This window comes from Thunnus maccoyii, chromosome 8 (assembly GCF_910596095.1).
Source record: "Thunnus maccoyii chromosome 8, fThuMac1.1, whole genome shotgun sequence".
Taxonomy (NCBI): domain Eukaryota; kingdom Metazoa; phylum Chordata; class Actinopteri; order Scombriformes; family Scombridae; genus Thunnus; species Thunnus maccoyii.
This window is the reverse complement of record NC_056540.1, coordinates 32202569-32222955: the sequence shown is the minus strand read 5'-3', so window position 1 is coordinate 32222955 and position 20387 is coordinate 32202569. Positions and strand designations below refer to the sequence as shown.

Genomic DNA, 20387 nt, shown 5'->3' with positions numbered 1-20387 from the left:
GCTGCTGTTTAATTATTGCGACAATTACTGCTTGATTAACCGTTTAATGTTAATCTTCTAATTATGTCCAGCTGCATGATCCACACTCGGTATGTGTGTTTAGACTAGTAGTGTGTTTACACTGTAAAGAAAAGGAAGTATAAGTGTAAGAAAGACTAAAATCACTGGATTTTTGAATGAAGTTTGGTTGGAGGATAAACTGCTCGTCTCATTGTGGCAATAAAGGTTTCAACTTTGAATCAGGCAGAGAGAAAGTGAGAGAGAGTAAAGTGTATCTGTGTGTTAATCCTCAGAGGACCAGCTGTAATCTGTTGACCTCTTTGCTGGTACAACACACACACACACACACACACACACACACTTTCTCGGGAAAATACCTGCAGCTAAAACATGTTTGACCATCAAAGTGGAAGATTGTACAGCACTACCACCATCCCCTCAGACTGCAACACACACACACACACACACACACACACACACAACATAACCCTGACCTCATTCCTCTTGTGTACGAGGAGATACAACCACTTACACACTCTCCTTCGCTCTCTCGCTATCTCTCTCACACACACACACACACACACTCAGAAGCACACGCACCACACACTGGGTGGCAGTAGCCCGTGGGCGTGCGAGCAGCTGTGAATAATTGTGTTTACAGATGGCATACGTACGACCTGTGGGTTGAGAGAGAGAGAGAGAGAAAAAGAGAGAGTCGGTCTTCTCGCCCTCACAAAGAAGAAGAAGAAGAAGATAGGGTTGACATTTACACTTAACTGTCTCCTCACTTTCTCTCTATTTTTTATTTAATTTTGTTTGTCAGTTTCAACTATTTCACTACAGTTAGCTTAATTGGCATAAGTGGTAATGAGGCGTTAACAGTCAAAGCAAAACAATGAACACTGACTGAGAAAAAAATCAGACGGTATGTTGTTTAGATGTTTGTCTTAATGAATCGTTTTTGGCTCCAGAAAGGAGGTAAATGAAGTGCTTTATTTGTTCCGGAGGGAAACTGAGCTTTTAAGAGTCAATAAAGCAAACAGCTACTGTACATCATGATCTGATTTCTGTATTAGAGTAGATGTAAAGCAGGAAAAAAGGCCCCCCGCTCAGTCCAAGAAGATATACAACAACACAAAGATATGGCACTAAAAGCATTTGAACACTAGAAGAGTGCACTCAGTAGAGCGCAGATCTCCCCCCCAGGTGTGTACTGTCAAGATGGCGGCAAAGATAACGAAAAACAGGGATTTATGCATCTTGTATTGTTCCTAACGTTAGTGGATCATAACATATCCAGTATGGAATTAATCTGCATCTCTCCAGTTCAAGATGAGACCAAACTTTACTATAGATGTCAAAATGTGACCTGAAACAGACGCCTTGTTTTTAGTCTAGCCAGTTGCCTTTTGCTATGTCGTAATGTTTAACATAAAACGTAGAGAACTGCTGAAAAGATGAACGTCTAAGCTTTATGATAAGGATAAGGAGGCTCAAAGCTCTAACGCGGCAACAAGGCGTGATTGGTCGCTCTACCGGCCAGTTGAGAAGAGTGAGGAGTCAGCAGTCAACGAGGTTATAAAAACAGGTTTTTTCAAAAATTGTGAATCAGCGCGACCATGACAGGTCCTTGAGCAAACAGACGTAAACGTGCACAAAAATATTAGTCTGATGGTTCAGTCTAATTAGCTGCAGACGACTGCACACGCAGTCAAACACACAATCCCCCGCAGGCTTACACCTGGCGGAGAAATTTAAAACGTTTTCTGAAATAATTTCCCAACTAAAAGTGCTTGTAATTCAATCTGTTGAGCCTTTTTTTTTTATGTATTTTGTTTGTTTAGTGGTATAAGGACTCTATAAGGACTAAATTTGCATATGTTAATCATGTTTTTGGTCTTGAGGCTTTATCAAGTATGCAGCAGAGGTTAATGTATGTTTAATTAAATGCTTTAATAAAGCTATATGTTAATGTATGCATGGTATTTATGCCACAGTAGCAGATGCAGACTTTAGCTGGCTCACGTCAACATGCAGACAAACTTTACTCAGTGAATTATCTTCTTTTTGAGACCCTGACAAAGATTTGATTCAGATATTTTCAAGGTGTTCTAGGTGGTAATTGAGGAGTGTAACTTTAAAACAAAACGCTGTTGCACTGGCAGCATGTGGTCAGTGTTTTTTGTCCATCTTTTACCAAAAAACTAGTTTATTACTATTAAACATATCCTTCAAATATCAGACATTCGTCTTTATAATGAATGATGATCTTTTCTTATCTGATGTTTTCTTGTTTGTTTGTTTTGTTTTGGGGTTTTTTTGTGCATCTATTAATAATATTTTGCTGTAAGTTAATGAAGATAATGTGATTAAAAATGATGATTTCAGACTGGATATAAAAATAGTAAATCAGTCCGCAATGAGTTTGATGTAATGGAACTTTTTAGTATTAACCATATTCTGTTTAATGATCCATGTGTTTTATACTTAGAAGTACATGTGCAGTGGGAACTTTTTTACTTGCATAAAGCTTGTGTGAGAAACGTTATTAGAAGTGAACTGCGTGATCTGACCTGCAACTTTCAGTCCCCGGCGGACGGATCCGGAGGCACAACTCTGGTAAATGATGAATAAAAGGACCGACTGTTGTACCAATTAACCGCCAAGGTCGTATTTTCTGAGGGTAACAGAGAGCTTTATAACATTCTGTAGCAGGTGTGGCTACGACTATAAATCTGAGTGTTTGACTTCACTTTTTTGTCTGTCTAATCCAGACTTAGAGTCCCATATGTATACGTGTATGTATAAAATTCTGAAAGACAAATTTGCTCTTTGTGAATCCATCCTTATACAGATATTCTACAACGATTGGAAACACTTTCATTATTCTTTCTTTATGTCTGTGGTCAACTTTTTTTTTTTTGTCGAATTTGTCAGTAAACTGGGATGTGAAATGTGTGAAAGTTGCACCTGAAACCAGTTTGATTGGCTGTATTTTGCTCAACTTTTTAGTGGACACAGGAGGAATAATTTGCAACTGTGCTACAGTAGTTTCTCATGACCGCTAACGCTAACTGCCATGATATGAGCTTCTCACACACACACACACACACACACACACACACCCTGCAAAAATATACGTTAGTTAACTGTTTACTTACACCTGTTAGCATTACAAAGCTGGTACTACAACAAAGTCATGAATTTCTTTTATCAAAACAAGCAGAAATATGAAAGCCAACATGCTAACATCATGCTAACAATATGCTAACACAATGTAAGTTATCATGTCTGTTTTCCCAACTTCCAGGCTGTAACTGCTCATTTACACACAAGCTAATAAAGCTAAAAGTCAGCATCAAAGTCATTCATGTAAACAACACAGTTATATTTCAGCTGTTTCAATCTCTAATATGATAATATTACATGCTAACAAGATCTGTTATTTTGGTTCCAGCTAAATTGCTGAGCGCTAAACAGACTTCAAACACATCAAAGACTCTGCGGTGATGGACACCTTCAAGCAACATAAAGTTTGTTCAATTTTTACTTCTCAGTTTTAGTGTTTCTACATCAAAAGAAGGCAGAACTGTAAACATACAGCATGCAGGGTTATGTTAAAATGTTCAAAATGTTCAGAAAGTAAAGAGTGTGTGTTGTGCTCAGGTGAATCTCTGCGGGGGATGCATCACTAGCATCATTAGCATCAGTTACACCTTTGGGCAACATAAAAGTTTCATATTTTTACTGCTCAATTTTAGTGTTTCTATATTTTTTTTAAAGGCAGGAATAAAAAATAAACAACATGCCGGTTTATATTAGGAACAAAATGTTCAAAAAGTGAAACACTTCATATTGTGTTGTGTTCAGGTGAATCTCTGCAGTGATGTAGCATCATTAGCATAATTTACACCTTTTTCATTTTTACTGCTCACTTTTGTGTTTCTACATTTTAGGGAAAAGACAGAACTGTAAACATACAACATGTAGGGTTATGTTAGGAATAAAATGTTCAGACACTTAATTGTGTGTTGTGTTCAGGTGAATCTCTGCAATGACGTAGCATCATTAGCATCTCTCAAAGCTTCTCATACCTGTTTACAGTGTATAGCTAAGTGGCTACCGTTAGCATTATAAGCTCCTGTCCTCTGTAAGATGATAAACATGGTGACAGGCTGACAAAACGCTAACTGCTACAGACAGTAGGAGTGAATTGTGTTAGCGTGCTCCCTGCTAGCCTCCCTCTGTGGATCTATAAGTGGAGCTGATGGAAGGTTGGACTCAGTATGATTTACATAATTGGGATGTTAATTCTTTAAGCCATGGGAGTTGATTATGTTGCATATTGATTATGTTGTGCTGCTGTGAGGTCACACACCTCTTTAACGAAGGTACACACAACGCAGGGAATTGTGGGAATCCGATTAAAAATACAACATTCCTGCTGACACTTCACTTTTTGACACGCAGGGCAAAGTGTGTGTGTGATGCAAACAGTGTGAATGTGTGTGTGTGTGTGTGTTTATGTGTGTGTTTGCTCCCCTGATGGATGGATGGAGGAGGTGAAAAGAGGAGTACAGGGAGGGGAAACTCCACCTGGTCTTACCGTTCTCCGGGTGCTCCATCTCGCCGATGCTGCCGTCGGGCGTGGTCCGCTCGTAGTGGTCCTCCGGCAGCGCCAGCGGCCCGTTCCGGGGCCCCGACGACGACTTGGAGCTGGGCGTCTCTGACTCCTCCAGGCCGCTGTCGTAGTAGCTGTGCTGGGACGCGTCCTGCAGGTCCTGAGCCTGATTGGCTGTGGAGAAGGTCACTCGGCGGTGGGGGAGCTGTGATCGGTAGATACAGAGAGAGAAAGGATTAGTTTTGAGGTTCATAACGACACTTCGAGTTAAATTTAACATACGGCGAGAGATGGTTTAATTAGAAATGTGTTTCAGTTTGATGTGAAGCAGGTGACGCATTTTAAATGATTCGAGACAAACTGTAAAAATAACTTTAAAGAAGTCACTTTTGACTTTCATTACTTTGCGCTCTGTTCTCAAAGTGACTGAGCTGGTTTTTCACTCGGATTCTGCTGCTCAAAACCACAAAAGATCAAACAACTTTCATCACTTCATCTGAAGACTACAGACCTTCAGATCTCTCCTCACATCAACTTATCGCTGATTTCATGCCATCTCATCTCATTTTACATCATCTGAATGTATTGTTTCTCATCTTGATGTTTTCATCTGCAAACCACATGCCAACCCAGACACACTGACGACGTCTTGCGTTTCGACCGACAGGAAACTGCTGCACATCTCTGGGGTTGTTATAAGTTAATAAGCACACAAAGATCATATCACATGTTCAGGAAATGAATTTACAGCAGTGCTGCTAAGTGTAGCATAATTATCACATCTGTGTGATGATTTAGCCTTTTGTATGATGTAACATTCTTAAACACGAGGCAATTTGAAGTGAAATATCAGGGAGCGAATGTGGATTATTCACTGTAAGTTAACTGTCAATAATATGTTGTAGAAAACTCAAATCACATCTTTGCTGAGATTCTGTCACCACTCACGACTTCTTTATACACTCTTTATACTTTCATTGTGTTTGGTTTAAGTGACAGTGGTGTTTTATAGCAAAAAAAAAAAGAAACCAAAAACCCCCAAATGCTTTATATGTAACCTGCAATCTGCATAAACCAGTAGATTCATGATACCAGATAGACTAAATGTATGTTTTTCCTTGTGTATTCCAGCTGTTTTGTCTGGTATGAACCAGATTTCAAAAGGAAGGAGTCATTTTTTGAATAGTAAACAAATGTAAAGATATCTCATGATGTGTGTGCAGAGATTAAATCTCAACAACAACATTTCCAGAACGAGGTTAGAAGGACACATGATGACCAACACATGCAAAAAGCTACCTGTTTGATCCTGAAAACATTCATCTTATGCATCTTTAAACCTGCAATAACTGATTTTTTTTTGGAAACAAACAGTGAACACAGCACTGCCAGATCATCAGCTTTTAAGTTGATGTGTTGAACTTGTTAGCAAACAGTTGCTTATTTCCAACATCCAGCAGTTACGGAGCAACATTATCATTCATTTGGAGTCGTGTTTGTGTCCACCTGGTGAATGTAAGTCCAATATTCACTCTCTTTTAGCTCTGTTTTTGTTCTCCACCGGCTCTTTAGCTGCTAAATGCTCCACTATGCTCACCAGCTAGTCTACAGCTAACTGCTGTGGCCCAAAAATGACACTATGAGAGACGCTGAGAGTGAACCAGAACAGTAAAGTTGCAGCCGGACAGATAAACAACGAGCTTAAACTCGTTATAAAGCTCCGTTAAAGCCGAGAGGAGCTGCAGAGTCTCTGATAATTCTCTGCAGGTTCATCACTACGAGCCAAACACATTACACACTTAAATCTGTTGTTATTATAAAATATTTATTATAGCCGCTTTAAATTAGTAAGTGTTGAGTTTTAAATTGAATTTGTTTAAATATAAAAATTTAAAAAAGTAGAGGTCTGCATCTGATTTCATATCTGAACTCGTGAACGTGTTTTTCTTTTGTGTCATGAAGCTACACGCTCGACTGCTCCGTTTACTGTGTGTGTTTCTGAGGGGTGGAAGGTAGCTGTCTGAGTTGTGTGTTTGATGGTTTTGTAATTAAAATACAATTAGCCTCCCTATAGCGCTGCAGGGACACTGGACACACACACACACACACACACACACACACACACACACACACACTGTGCAAATACACAAAGTGCAGCCAAACAAATTGTGCCCTAATTCAAAGGCACACAATGCACGGTCAAACATTTCAATCACACACACACACACCTGACCGGCCCAGGCTGATAAACAGCAGCAGCAGCATCCCCCCGGCTCGTCGGCAGATACTCTGTCACCATGGAAACTGGGCGCTGTCAGGACCCTGAACCAGTACAACCAGCAGATCAACGCTCATCACACAGAAACAGACTGGGTTTGAGCTCTTTTTTTTTTTAAACCCTTATCTCTTCACTGTTAAGCTGCTTCTCTGCAGCAGCTGTAAGGTTCGCTGACTCGCTGTAGCTCCACACACAAAAAAAAAAAGTCTTTCTTGTGCAGACATGATGACCGACTGGTCGTCTCAGCCCTTCCATGCTGCTTTTCTTACTCACAATTACAGTTAAACATGTAAAAGTTTGTTTTAATTCCTGTTATAGTTCCTGCAACATCACCAATCACTTCCTCTGTAGTTTGGATGTGACTGAGCCTGAGAGGTTTCTGTAATTGTGCTACAGCCAGAATTAATGTCACAAAGATGGAAAACGTACAAAACTCAAACCACACCGGAGCTGTCCTTTAAACCGTGTGGACACAACGGTGCCGTCAAGGCATCAAAAGTCCAGATCCCCGGTGCTTCAGGCGACAGGCGACTCTCCAGATAAACACATCAAAATGCTCGGTAAGAACTGGACTCTCAGCAGATCTGAGTCCTCACACTTCCTGTCTGTCCTCCCAGCTGATTCCCCCTCAAACCAGATTGGTCACTATTTGTATTCTGCGTCTGAGTAAACAAAGAGGAACCCAACAAACTGTCAAATCTTCATTTTCACTTCATCCGTTTTTTGCATTTTATTTTCCCACAAGAGCTCATCAATGCCTCGCTGTCTGAAGCAGACAGATGCTGATATTTCAGATTTATTATTATTTTTTCTGGCTTTATTGGCTTTACAGAATTTATATATGATAATGACCGAGTTTTATTCCAGCCAATATTCTCAATTTTTCAATTATTATTCTGTCATTGTTTAAATGGATTCATGGTTTAAAGTCCACAAAGGTTCATTTTGTTATTTTTCAATGTTTCTATTTCAATTTTTCATGGATTTTTTAAAAAATTAGGCAGTTTATGTGTCGTTATCCATTAATATGCATGTATGTGTGTAAATATGTTAGTGTACAAAGCTAAGGATGTATATATTTGTCACTATTTGTTTGTTTACTTGCTGTCTGCTGTAGATATGATTTGATATGATTTGAAACTTACGGTACATGTCTTTGTCATTTTTTCTTTTTCTTATGTAATGTTAATGCTTTATATCCATCAACTATTCTCTCTTGGTAGAAATAAGACAATTTATTCACGGTGATGGATCTCAGTAATCTGTAATCTCTGTCATCTCTGTGCAAGCACAGTCTCTCACAGCATCCACTGAATTAAGTGAATCTATCCGAGTAAGAACTGATTTCATGATTTGCAGCACAGAAGATGTTAAAACTGGGAAAAAAAAAAAAAAAAAATTTTTTTGTTTTTTTCAAGACAAAATTGTTAAAATGACGACTTTTCAGTGTGAAGTTTGGTTCCTGCTTTAAATTGAAATGTAATAATTTATATTCTGTTGAAACATCTGTTATATAAATGCTTTCTGGGACTTGAGGGGTTGCAAAAGTTAATCCCAAATACTGCAGTTTTCTTCAGAACATGTCTGGTCGATGATTGTAAAGACTGTGCTGTGTGTGATTTATTTTAAAGACGACAGACGTAGTTTTCAGTCGCTCTTCTTTCTTCTCTCTCAGGACACAAATAACAACAGAACACACATTCACAAATAAACATTTCCCTTCGCCAAATATTCAGGTTCGTCCCCTACCTGAGACCCTGCAGTCAAATGTACGTGTGTTAGGGAAAGCAGCTGAGTAAAATGTGCGTTATTAATAACTGTTTCCTGCTTCCAGCGTCCTCTGCTCTGTTAATAAATCACATCTACTGTATATTTACATGAAGAGAGAAATGAAGCAAATCATCCTCATCTCTCTCCTGCCTCCCTGTCTGTCTGTCTGTCACCTCCAGCCCACGCAAACACACACACACACACACACACACATCCTTGTTTGTTTTTGCCCTTTTTGTTCTTCTGCTTCTGTGTATGTGTGTGTGTGTGTGTGTGTGTGTGTGTGTGTGTGTGTGTGTGTTTGTTTGCTGGAAATAGAAGTGCCATCTCAGCAGGTTGCACCATGAGAAAGTGGAGCAGATCAGAGGGGAGGAATATAAAGACCAAACCAACATCCAGAAACAACCTCCACCTCAGCCTACGGCCAGCCGCCGCTAGCTGCCATCATTATTCCCACACACACACAGATCTGGTCCCGCGTGTTCCAGCTCGCCGCCGCGTGGAGGACGAAATGACAAAATACTCGTTATTCACTTAAGCCTGAACCTTTATTTATTATATCAATGGCACCCTGATGAATGTGTTTAAAGAATATGTGAAGAAATTCCTCGTTTTTAACTCTGTTTTTAACAATCTTGTAGATTTTGCTCTTAGTTATTTTGCTCCTTAAATGTGTTATTGTGATTGTGAAATTATAGGAGCTGCAGCTAGGAGCCTCTTGGCCTTTTTGGCTCTGCTTGCACATTTTTTGTGATCGTATAAATATTTCCTTTGTGTTTTAACCTGTTTTTAGTTGTTTTTTTTAATATATAAACTAACAAACAACAAGAGAGTCAGCCAAACTCCTCCTCCTCTTTCCCTTGTTTCTGTTTTTGGAGATGAAAACCTGCAGACGGTTGCAGATCACGGGGGGAGGAATCTTTCGGTCGAAGCCAAGAGGTTCCGGTTCATAAAGAAAAAGCAAAGATCGGGGTTGAAATCGAGGTGAACGGTTTCTGTCTCTGTTCGCAGTCAGGAGATAAAAATCATATCATCACGCTGATCTCTTCGTGCCTGATGTGATCAGCGAGACTTTTAAACCTGAACCAAACAAAACAAATGAAATAACAAATAAAGATATGTTGTTTGTCTGATCTGGCACTGGATGACACCGACTGCAGGTATTGCATAATGATTCTTATCTGCTACCCCTACGGTTAGGTGACTAAAACCTGATTTAAAGGTGCAGTGTGTAGACTTTAGTGGCATCACGTGGAACAAACTTGGCAGAAAGTATGTTTTAATTAGTGTATAATCACCTGGATTTTGTTATTCTTTGTCTTTTATGGGGATAATCTAGTACTAAAATGTAGAACTACACTTCCCATAAAGCTTTGGGGGGGGGGGGGGGGGGATAAAGACAGAAATTCTGTGTTGCCATGAAATCCTGTTTGCAGCGTGAGGATGTTCAGACAAACTATCACTGAATCACTGTGACACTGAAGGAAACTCTACACATGATGATCAGAAGGCGACATCTGTAGTCATGAGGAGCCTCTTCAAAGCTGATTTATGGACGTTTATCTGTGAACCGGACATCAGAGATATTTATAGCCCTGAAAAGCATAAGTCACACTGAATCTAACACAATGTGTATCACGTCTGTGTGTGTTCAGACTTTTACTGAGTTATGACTCTGAGAACAAAGGAACATGCTTATTGATTTTGCTTATCGTGTGCAAAGTGTTAATCCACATATGTAAGAACCATCCTTGTGTCTCACAGTTTATATGCAGGTTACACTCTGCAGCCGCCTTGTATAAAATCTGCACCGTGTGCCATTTAAAGCTTCTTTAATTCTGCCTTTCTGCTCGATAGATTCAGCAGCATATTCATAGTTTCACTCAGCGATGGTAATGAAGGTCAGTCATTATGGATTCAAGGAAAAATGGTTCATCATGCCTCCTTGTTTTACATAAAACCGCATATGTGCATTTTGCCTGCAGATGACTGAATATTCTTCAGCAGAGAAATGATCAGAAACTTCAGTCAAAGTGCCGCATTAACAGTTTGGGGGGGGTGGTGGGGTGGGTGTGGGGGGGTATGATGAGCTTGATTTCCTTGAATTGTAATTACTGACCTTCTTCACTGTTACACAGAGTTCAATGAACACGCTCGTATGAATTATATGTTTGTAGGGGAAAAAACGCAGAATATTAACAGTTTAAATGGAGCAGAATCTGCTGACAGGGACAAATAATAATTATACAGCAGAGACATAAACTCAACTCCTATCCTCATAAAAATATGCAATTAATATAATCCTGAAGGAATCAAACCCCATGTTTGACACTATTTATGGCTTTTTGTCAACAAAACCCATTCAGTGTATTCACATCCTGTAATTACCTGTCTGTTAGCTCGTATTGTTAGCGGCGCTGACAGGAAATGATGCAGCTTGTAATCTGTTACTGTTTATATTTTTTACCTTTTTGATATTCACTTCACTGTTTTCACAACCCTAGAGCTAACCGCTAATGCTAACAGCAACAATTCCTGCTGCTGCTCCTTCACATTAAAAGCATTGAACTGGTGGAACAGACGGTGGCTTTAATTGTGAAACAGTTGCAGGAAACACAATGTATTTGAGGTTAAGGCTAAAATCAAAATTAAAAATGCATCTGCAAATCAAAACATTATTACATAATTTTGGGCATTTTTTAAACAGTGAATCAATTCTGAATATGTAACAAGAAGGAGCAGCTGCACACCTCCAACTACTCCAACTACTACTGGTAACCAGTTCCTTTAGAAACCAGCTCACAGCAGGATGGAAAAAGGAAGATTACTGACTGAGTTCTTCATTAAAACAATACGAGTTTGTTTGGCTGCACTGTAAACAGATAAACCAGCTTCTCTTGTGTTGTATTAGTGAAAAAGTTGCTGCTCAAAGACACAACTTTCAGTCACTAATGTAGCAGCAGCACAACAGTGATCATTGTTGTCATGAAGTGGGGCCGGGACCACTATGCACATCACTTATTTTAGTGTTTTTATTCTGTGTCATCCTTCGATTTTATGCAAAAAACACTTTTATATGCTGTTCACAGTTTATTTCAATATGGAGAAGTGTGTTATGTGTATGTTGTTTTATGACCAAACCAAACCAATATTCTTGGCTATACATAATCAATAGGTGGACTCTGGACAGAATAAAAATTTAATTTAGATTGGGAACAAAATTTAACCACAACCTGACGTGGACGACTTTTGAGTGACACATCGCTCAGCTGTCATCATTTAGCCACATTTAGCATTTAGTCGCTGCAGTTAGTAAAGTTGTTGTCAAGAAGTGTAGGAGCTCCGGTTAAAGGTGCAATGTGTAGAATTTAAGGCATCTAAAGGAACGGACTAATAATATTCCTAAATATGTCTTAATTAGTGTATAATCAGCTGAAAATAAGAATTGTTTTGTTTTTGTTACCTTAGAATGAGCCTTTATATCTGCAGAGGGAGCAGCAGGGTTGGGAGGGTTACTTTAAAAATGTAGTCAGTAACCTGAAGTATCACAATATTAAAGTGATGTAATTTGATTACTCTCTATTACTTTTGGATTACCTCAGTACCAAATATGCATATAAAGACAAAGGAAAACAGAAATATCAGTAAGATGACTTTTACTTTAGTGTATTCTGCAAGACCACAGAACAATTTAACCTTAGAAAAGAAAATGAGGGAAACCAAGATTTTTATGTATTTTTAAAGAAAACCTTGATTTCCATTAAGCAAATAAAGACCTTCAATGAAAGTGCACAACACATGATGTGCATTACAGAGAACATTCTCAGAGAAAAAGCTTCTGATGAAACAGCTCTTGGCCTACTGGCTGTGTGAAGCTGTCACACAGACATACTGTATGTATGTCACAGCAGGGGAAGACCCCCCACCGGGTATCTGTGCCCACTCGACGAGAGCTTTGTCCTCCTCCACAGCTCTTCCCAGAGGAACGGCAGCTGCAGACATATGTGCAGCAGCAGCAGCATCACCGGCTTCACTGTGTCCTTTTTATTCAGTTCTATCTGCGTGATAGTTTTCTCTACCTCATTCAGTATTGAACGTGCTCGTCGACCGGTGACATACTGTCAGCTTCGGGCACGTTGCACACACACACACACAGTCATCGGTGGAGAGCCGTTATGTGTGCTACAAGCTGTCATACACTCCAGCTCTCTTTTAACTTATTTGTACGAGTCTTTTCTGGCTGTCACAGTGCGTAACGACTGTCGCCTGCCTGCTCTCCCAACATACGTTCACTGTGTGTGAAGTGTGTGTTTATATGTGTGTGCCCGCTGTGGGCGCCTGCGTGCGCCATGTGGTATCATCCTCTACTCGCACCATTATGGATCAGTGAGTTATTTTATCCTCTTGCTCCTGCTCTGCTTATGTTTGGGACTTTTATAGTGCATGGTAGTAGATCGCACTTTATTTTGAAAGGTATTCTAAAATTGTAATCCTGCTAATAATCCACATTTTTACTAAATTTATCTGTAATCTGATTACATCATTTTTTTTTCTTGTATCCTAATTACGTAACGCAATTCCATGTATTACGTTACTCCCCAAACCTGGGTAGCAGGTCCTCTTTCACGCTATGCCCACCATGTTGCACCGCCATGTTTCTACAGTAGCCCACAATCTACAAACCAAACACTGGCTCTAGAGAGGGCCTTTCATGCTTTTCATGAGTCATTGTAGGTTCTTCTACATGCTTGGGAAGGTTGCTATCTATGATCTCAACGCTAGATACCATCTCACACACTGGTCCTTTAAGTAAAATAGCTTGTTCAAAACTACAAAAAAGGAAGGTTGACAGTGAAAGCATGACTGATTTGTGATGAAACAGTGGCCATAATGAAGATTGGGAACCTAATCTAAAATGCCACTATGACACCAAACATGCCCATTTTAAACAAAACTATCCCCAAAAACACAAAGGTAAGAACCACGAAACTGAACCAGCTGATATCAAGACTCCAGCAGAATATTTGTACAATTTTCAACAATGAATACAGTGAACAACTCACTAATGAACACTCACATCACCTGGACATGACATCCTTTTATGCCCTTTTTTTTAAGAACTCGGTTAAGGTTAAGGTGTCTCTTCTCCCATTAATACAGAGATGCTGGTCATGTACAGAGTTCTGGAGTGTTTGCACTGAAATGCTGTATCATTATGTCATTCACCCTCACTGGACCTTTAGTGGAAATTTATTAAGTGGACCTCTAAAATTTTTATTTTATTGTTCCAGGCACTTGCAGTATTAATTTGCTCTTGCTGTTGCCTCCAGTAACCACAGGTGTCGCCAAATCAACCAGAGACTGAAATCTCAGGAAATACAACTGCATACTTGAATACCTGTTCGGTTAGGTTAGGAATCCTCAAACACAGAGGGGGGAAATCGTAAAAATGTATGAAGAGGAGAAGCAGCAGGAAGAAAAGGAGACAGAGGACTTGGAGGAGCAGGAGATAGAGGAGGTATAGGAGGTGAAAGAAAAGAAGACAGCAGAGGAACAGGAAGAGGAGCAGGAAAAGGAAAAGAAAGAGAATGAGCTGCAGAGAGAGAGAGGAGTGTTGAGGAGCAGGACGAGCAAGAGGAGGCGCGCTGTGTGTTGAGGCAGATAAGGAGGACAGGCCTCCTCCTCCTCCTCCTCCTCCTGCTGCTGCTGCTGCTGCTGCTCCTCCTCGTCGTCCATCAGGAGGTGATAGAGGAGAGGAGGAGGAGGAGGAGACGTGTTCACTGGGCCACATTGTTCAGAGATGATTAAAAACCAGGGAGAGGAGAAACGCACGATGCCTCGCTGGCTGTTTGTCAGCCGAGACACGGAGTGGGAGATAACTGAGAGTGTGTGAGTGTTTGTGTGTGTGTGTGTGTGTGTGTGTGTGTGTGTGTGTGAGAGAGAGATCCTCATTACCTCCCTCTGTGGGAGATAAGAGTGTGTGAGGCTGCATTGTGCATGCTTATAAAAGTCCTTATCAAGTATGCATGCACACACACACACTCCAACACACAACCGGTCCACGTGAAGAGCGGCTGCCAGCGATAATTCCACACAACTGTGTTGAATCCGAGTGGAGAATGAATGAGGAGTAGAAAAATAGATGGAGAGTGTGTGTGTGTGTGTTTGTGTGTCTACCTTTCTTTCCCAAACAATTCTGTCTCTCTCCATCTTTCTACCTCTCTCTGTCTCTCTCTGAGTGAGTGAAGGTTGTGAGTACAACGCTGCAGTGTCTGGCTCTCTGGGAGATTGAGCAGAACATCTGCCTGCAGCTGCTGTTTGTGCTGAAACTGAACGCTCGCAGGTGTTATTCTCACCGCAGTCACGTGTCCTTTTGAGCAAGGCAGCGCATGAATATACGACTCTGCGGTTTCTGCATCTGTCACTTATAATCATCTAATTGACTTTGTTGGTGTTTTAGACCCTGACTTTGAATAACAAGTATTATGTGTGTATCAAAGCCTGATATATCTTATTCCTCTGCGCCGTAGACCTCCATTGTTGTCCAAAAGCTATTAAAAACACGTCAGCGAGCCGCACCGTTGCACTGGGTGACACGCTCCTTCACCACGAAGATTATGGTCACGTTAGTTTGTATAGAAACGGCTCCAAACACTAATAACAGCGATCATGTTTTCAGTCTCTGGAGAGTAGTTCTGTGTAAGGCAGACGTCACTGAGCATGTGCAGGAACGCCGTTTTGTTTACAAATGCTTCACCAGCTTGTTGGCTTGCTGTATACCACAACCTCTTGACTTTGTACATTGTAAAGACGTACAGTACATGTTGAGTACACGCTACAGTAATTACACAGAACTACAATCGGGGGATTTATGGTTCACTGACAAGCCGATAATAAGACAGAACAAATGTAAACAGTGAAAGAATATGAGACTAATGTACATGAGAAACAAAAATTATGAAAATGTAATAAAAACCAAGAAAAAAATAAAATAGAGTAAAACAATGTAAAGTAAAAATTACATAAAATACATGAAAAACACTGACAAATAAAATCGATTGAAAATATATTTTAAAACACAAATATAATAAAAATAAGTAATTAAAATAAAACAAATATTGTCCATGAAGAATTCTAATTAATTCTAATCTATGACAGACAGCTTTTCACACCGCCGTCAAGTGTAGCTGAACACAGTCGTCGTACAAACCAGCTGATTGTCTATAAACCGACCTTTAAGCTCATTGTCATTACAACTGGGAAACTGAGATTTTCTGAAAGCTTAATAGAACAAAAGTGCCTGAAAACCAAAAGAAATTACTCACAGCTCTCACTGATACACCGTTATATGATCAACGAACAGTATTTTTTAGCCCTCACACAACCACATGAGTAATCATATGACCCTCTTGAGTTATTCAATGATCAACACTCTTAAACGTGTGAATCTCTCTCATCTCTACCATGAATCACATTATCAACCAACATCGGTGTTGGACCTCACTGATGCAGCCAGGTTCCAACATCTGGTGGAAAGACTGAAACCAGAAGAGCGAACACGGTGTCAGAATCACATATTCAACTGTCATATAAGGTTGTAACGCTGGGTCGTCCACATACTTTTGGCCATGTATGATCCTGCTAAGTTAACACATCAATAATTTGAAGGTGCAGTCCAATAAAGTATTGCAATGTTTAGTTTTACACCAGTGAGGGAGAATATGCAAATTACCCAAATAAAGCATCAGAACACCAGCTAATAAAAAGCGAACAGCTCAGACTCATACGGAGTTTGATTACTGATAATCAGTATTGATCAGAAAGCAGCAGACGCAGCGACGCATCGTACAAACAGCGGCTCTGTGTTTCCATGTAAAGTGTCCACATGAATCCAAATGAAGAGGCTGCATGCAGCAGGGAGATGAGTTTCCATCAGAGCACAGACGGACCGAAACTATGCAAAGCACACTCACATGCACGTGACGCTGCCTGTGTGTGTGTGTGTGTGTGTGTGTGTGTGTGTGTGTGTTGTAGCCCAGGATTAAACCACAGAGGTTAAAAATGAGCAAACAGGAAGAGAACACGGGATGTTTCTTTAACATTCCTTCTGTCATCCTCGTTCACTGAAGAGATCTATTTCACAGCAGACATTTCAACATGTCATAACCGAGAAATTAACAATTCATAACATGAAAGCTGGTTGCATTGCTTTTATGTGTACATGTTTCAGTGCCCTCATTTTCGTGCCTGCTGACTCACTGGAACACCTACATCAACCCTCTCTGCTAGAAATGACGTTTATGTTCGACTAAATTGTTTTTTCCAGTTACGTTACGTTGGCAAATGTAATCATTGCCTGTATTATGCTGGTTGATGTTGGTGACAGATGGTGGTTTTACTTAGATGTTAATGAAACAACAAGTGTTTCAAGTCATTCCAGACTTGTTTTCTGTATTAACCCTCCTATTGTGTCAAGTTTAGATGTGTGAAATATATTTTTGACTTTTTCTCATCAAAACAAGGCTTCATTACATCCTCTTCAATGGCCTACTGAATACAGTAAAACACATTTTGATCATTTTTCTTTTTTTTTTTTTAATGCAAAAATTGAAAAAAGTTACATCTGTTGTGTTATGGGTCAAATTTGACTCAGTAGTAATTATGGGTTGTTTATGCACAGAAATACATAGTAAATGTTGCCAAACCATCATGAATAATAATAAAAAAAAAAACATTTTACTGGATGATAATTAGTGTTTTTTTCAGTGCTTGTTAATGAATCTAAACACGGGTCAAATTTGACCCGTGAAAACTAAAGGTGTGAACCCTTTTCTAACACATTAACCCATCTAACGCCTATTGTTACATCTGCTTTTTGTTGTGAATAGATGTATATAGATTGACTTTATCTCAGTGTTACCATTATATGTTCACATTTGTAACCTTTAAAATGCTTTGTTGAACATGTTTGTGTTTCTTATAGTGAAAATACTACAATTTTCCAAATCAGATTTTATGTATTTTGTGTGTTTTTTTGAGTCCAATATGATGATATAGTATGTCAAAGTGAAAAAATAACTATCTGGTCATATAGGTGATGTTGTGCTGAAAAAAAAGATACCAAACATTGGCATGTTAAACATTTTTTAAAGTGATATATAAAGGCAAATTCAAAAGTATGCAAAAACGGCCGAAATAGCCCAAGACTCCGAAGGGTTAAGTAAGTGCCACCAGTGTCTAAACAGAACCATAAAAAGTTTAATATTGCTGTTAATATTCTACTGCAAGATCAGATATTTTGGTTGGAAAAAAGAAACTACATTTTGTCTCTGAACATTTCACTCACACGTTCAGTATCGACTTGCTCAAATAAAAAGAATAAAAACATGTAATTCAGAGAGAAAAAAATCAAAACTTTTGTTTCAACCAACCGAACAAACAGAATTTTGATGCTGGACAATCTGCAAAAGGGACTGCAGATGAAAATTAGCTACAAGCTAACTCTGGTGCAGCACATCAAATGGTAACATTTATGTTTAACACTGAACACCGTCCCAGTAAATACAATATAAAACCACTGATTACATTCAAACATGTTTTGCTTGGGTATGCTATCCTTATCTTCAGCCTAACAGCCCCTATATATGCTTAATTTACATTTTTTGTAATGTAATGTGCAATTTAACTACTATATTGAGTATTTTCAACATCAACATTTCAGAAGGAATATACTTTTGACTCCACTACATTTATTTGGCACCTTTAGTTATAAGTTTCTTGACAGATTTTACACACAAAGAAAAGAAAAGAAAAAACAAGAACAAGAATTTTGAGGTATTTTTCTGGGAATTTGGGGGGTTTTAGACTGAATCCAGTATTTTAAGACTTTAAGACTTTAAGCAATTTAAATTTGACTACTTTTAAGGACAAGCAACAAGAAATAAAGTATTTCACCACCATCTTGCAATGTGGATAAGACTTTAAAACAGATGTAGGGAGATAAAACTGCCAGAAAATACAGAAAATATTTAAGATAACAGTTGAAGCAGCAGGATGCCAAATTTTATTGTTTTTTAAAATTTATTTTGTAGTTATTAAGTTATCTGTGTTTGTTAGTGTTTGTAAAATCGCTGCTACAGTCCTGTATTGTTGTTTTTTTTCCTACTTGGACTGTACAAATACATTCATGTGCTGACGCTCGCTCCGTCCTTCCCTCCGTGTCTTTGTCTAACAGAAACAAGCTGTATCACTGCATCTGTCACTCAGCATCACTCTGCCTCATATCAACACACACACACACACACACACACACACACACACACACACACACATAGATGAAACAGGTCAGCTGAGTCTCTCATCTGGTTCCCAGAGTTTAGTTGTATGCCTGCATTCCTCTGCCCTGCAGGTGGGTGTGTGTGTGTGTGTGTGTGTGTGTGTGTGTGTGTTACCACTCAGCCAGTAAATCTAGTGTTATACTGGCAGAGCACATAGAGCCATAACTCTGGAGCACGTACACACACTTGCACTGCAAACACACCAGTCATGTCCTCAGGTAAACTATAGTGCTGTAGTTGAAGGAAACTACACACACACACACACACACCACAGAGCTGTCAGGACTGACAGTGTGTATATATGTGTGTGTTCAAAGCTGACAGTGACAGAGACACTGACGCAGCAATCCAATGAACACACAGAGGTGACACACACACACATACCGACACACACAACAGAGAAATGAATAAATCTTCTTCCTCAGCTTGTATTTTTCAATTTGCTGCCTCGATGCTCTCTCACGTGACGCTCAGACTCACCGACAAAAGTGAACGCAACGCTGACGGGTGACGGGAGGCGGACGGGGACCCGAAACTGACCGTGACTGTGGCGGACAATTCTGCATGGTGGCTGCATTTTTTTTTTTTTTTTTTTTTTTGTATGTATATGCATTTTTATGGTCTGCTGATGTAGTCGAACTGTCAGTCATGTAATAAATTGTGTAAGAAATCTTTTCTTTCTACAATAAAAAAGTAGAGATGCAAGACGAACAGGAACTGACAGAATCTAGATTCTTCCACGATTCTGGACTGAATCACAGACTTGATTTCTTTCTTATTTCCAGACCTGAAAAGTTGATGAAATAGTGGTTTCTTATGATGTGGTAAAGATAAAGTATCAGTTCAAATTTGCATCTATACACACAGATAGTTTTGGTTTTACTCTCTCCAGGTTTTTTTTTGAGATATCTTGTATGTTTCTGAGATTTCTGCTTCCACCTCCTTTCCACAATGGAGAAATTACATTAGTGGGGCTCACAGCTTTGAAAATGTACTTTTAAAAAATTCAACAGCAGCATGTCTTTCCAGAAACTGTGTCCCAGTTACTACTGGATAATCCACAGACCTCACTACGACTTGTACCAGAGAAATAGTCCCTGGGAAAGTGTTTCTCAGTGTTATCTGTGGATTATCTGGAGAAAAGGCCCCTTTTTTTTTAAATAGAGGACATCATGAATAAACAGCACAAAACTTTTGTGATATTGAATTTAAGGTTTATTTATTAATTTATTTTTCATCAATTTCAAATCATTTCACGACCTCACTCTAAATCTTAAGGAGGACTTTTTGTGACTTTGTGTTATTTTTTTTACTGTTATGATGTTGGATGTTAAACATGGTCAAAGAGTTGAACATTTGTTCTGAACAGTTCATTTGCAAT

General features: G+C 39.3%; 1 protein-coding gene across 1 annotated transcript in view; it reads right to left on the bottom strand.

The window, feature by feature from the left end:
* Window positions 1-6003, bottom strand: part of LOC121902456 (protocadherin-9-like) — a 111870-nt gene extending 105867 nt beyond the window's left edge. The window contains exon 1 of the mRNA XM_042419779.1: window positions 4607-6003. Coding sequence (XP_042275713.1) covers window positions 4607-4901 — 295 coding nt within the window. The 5' untranslated portion in view covers window positions 4902-6003. The remainder of the gene's footprint in view (window positions 1-4606) is intronic.
* Between the last annotated feature and the right edge of the window lie 14384 nt (window positions 6004-20387).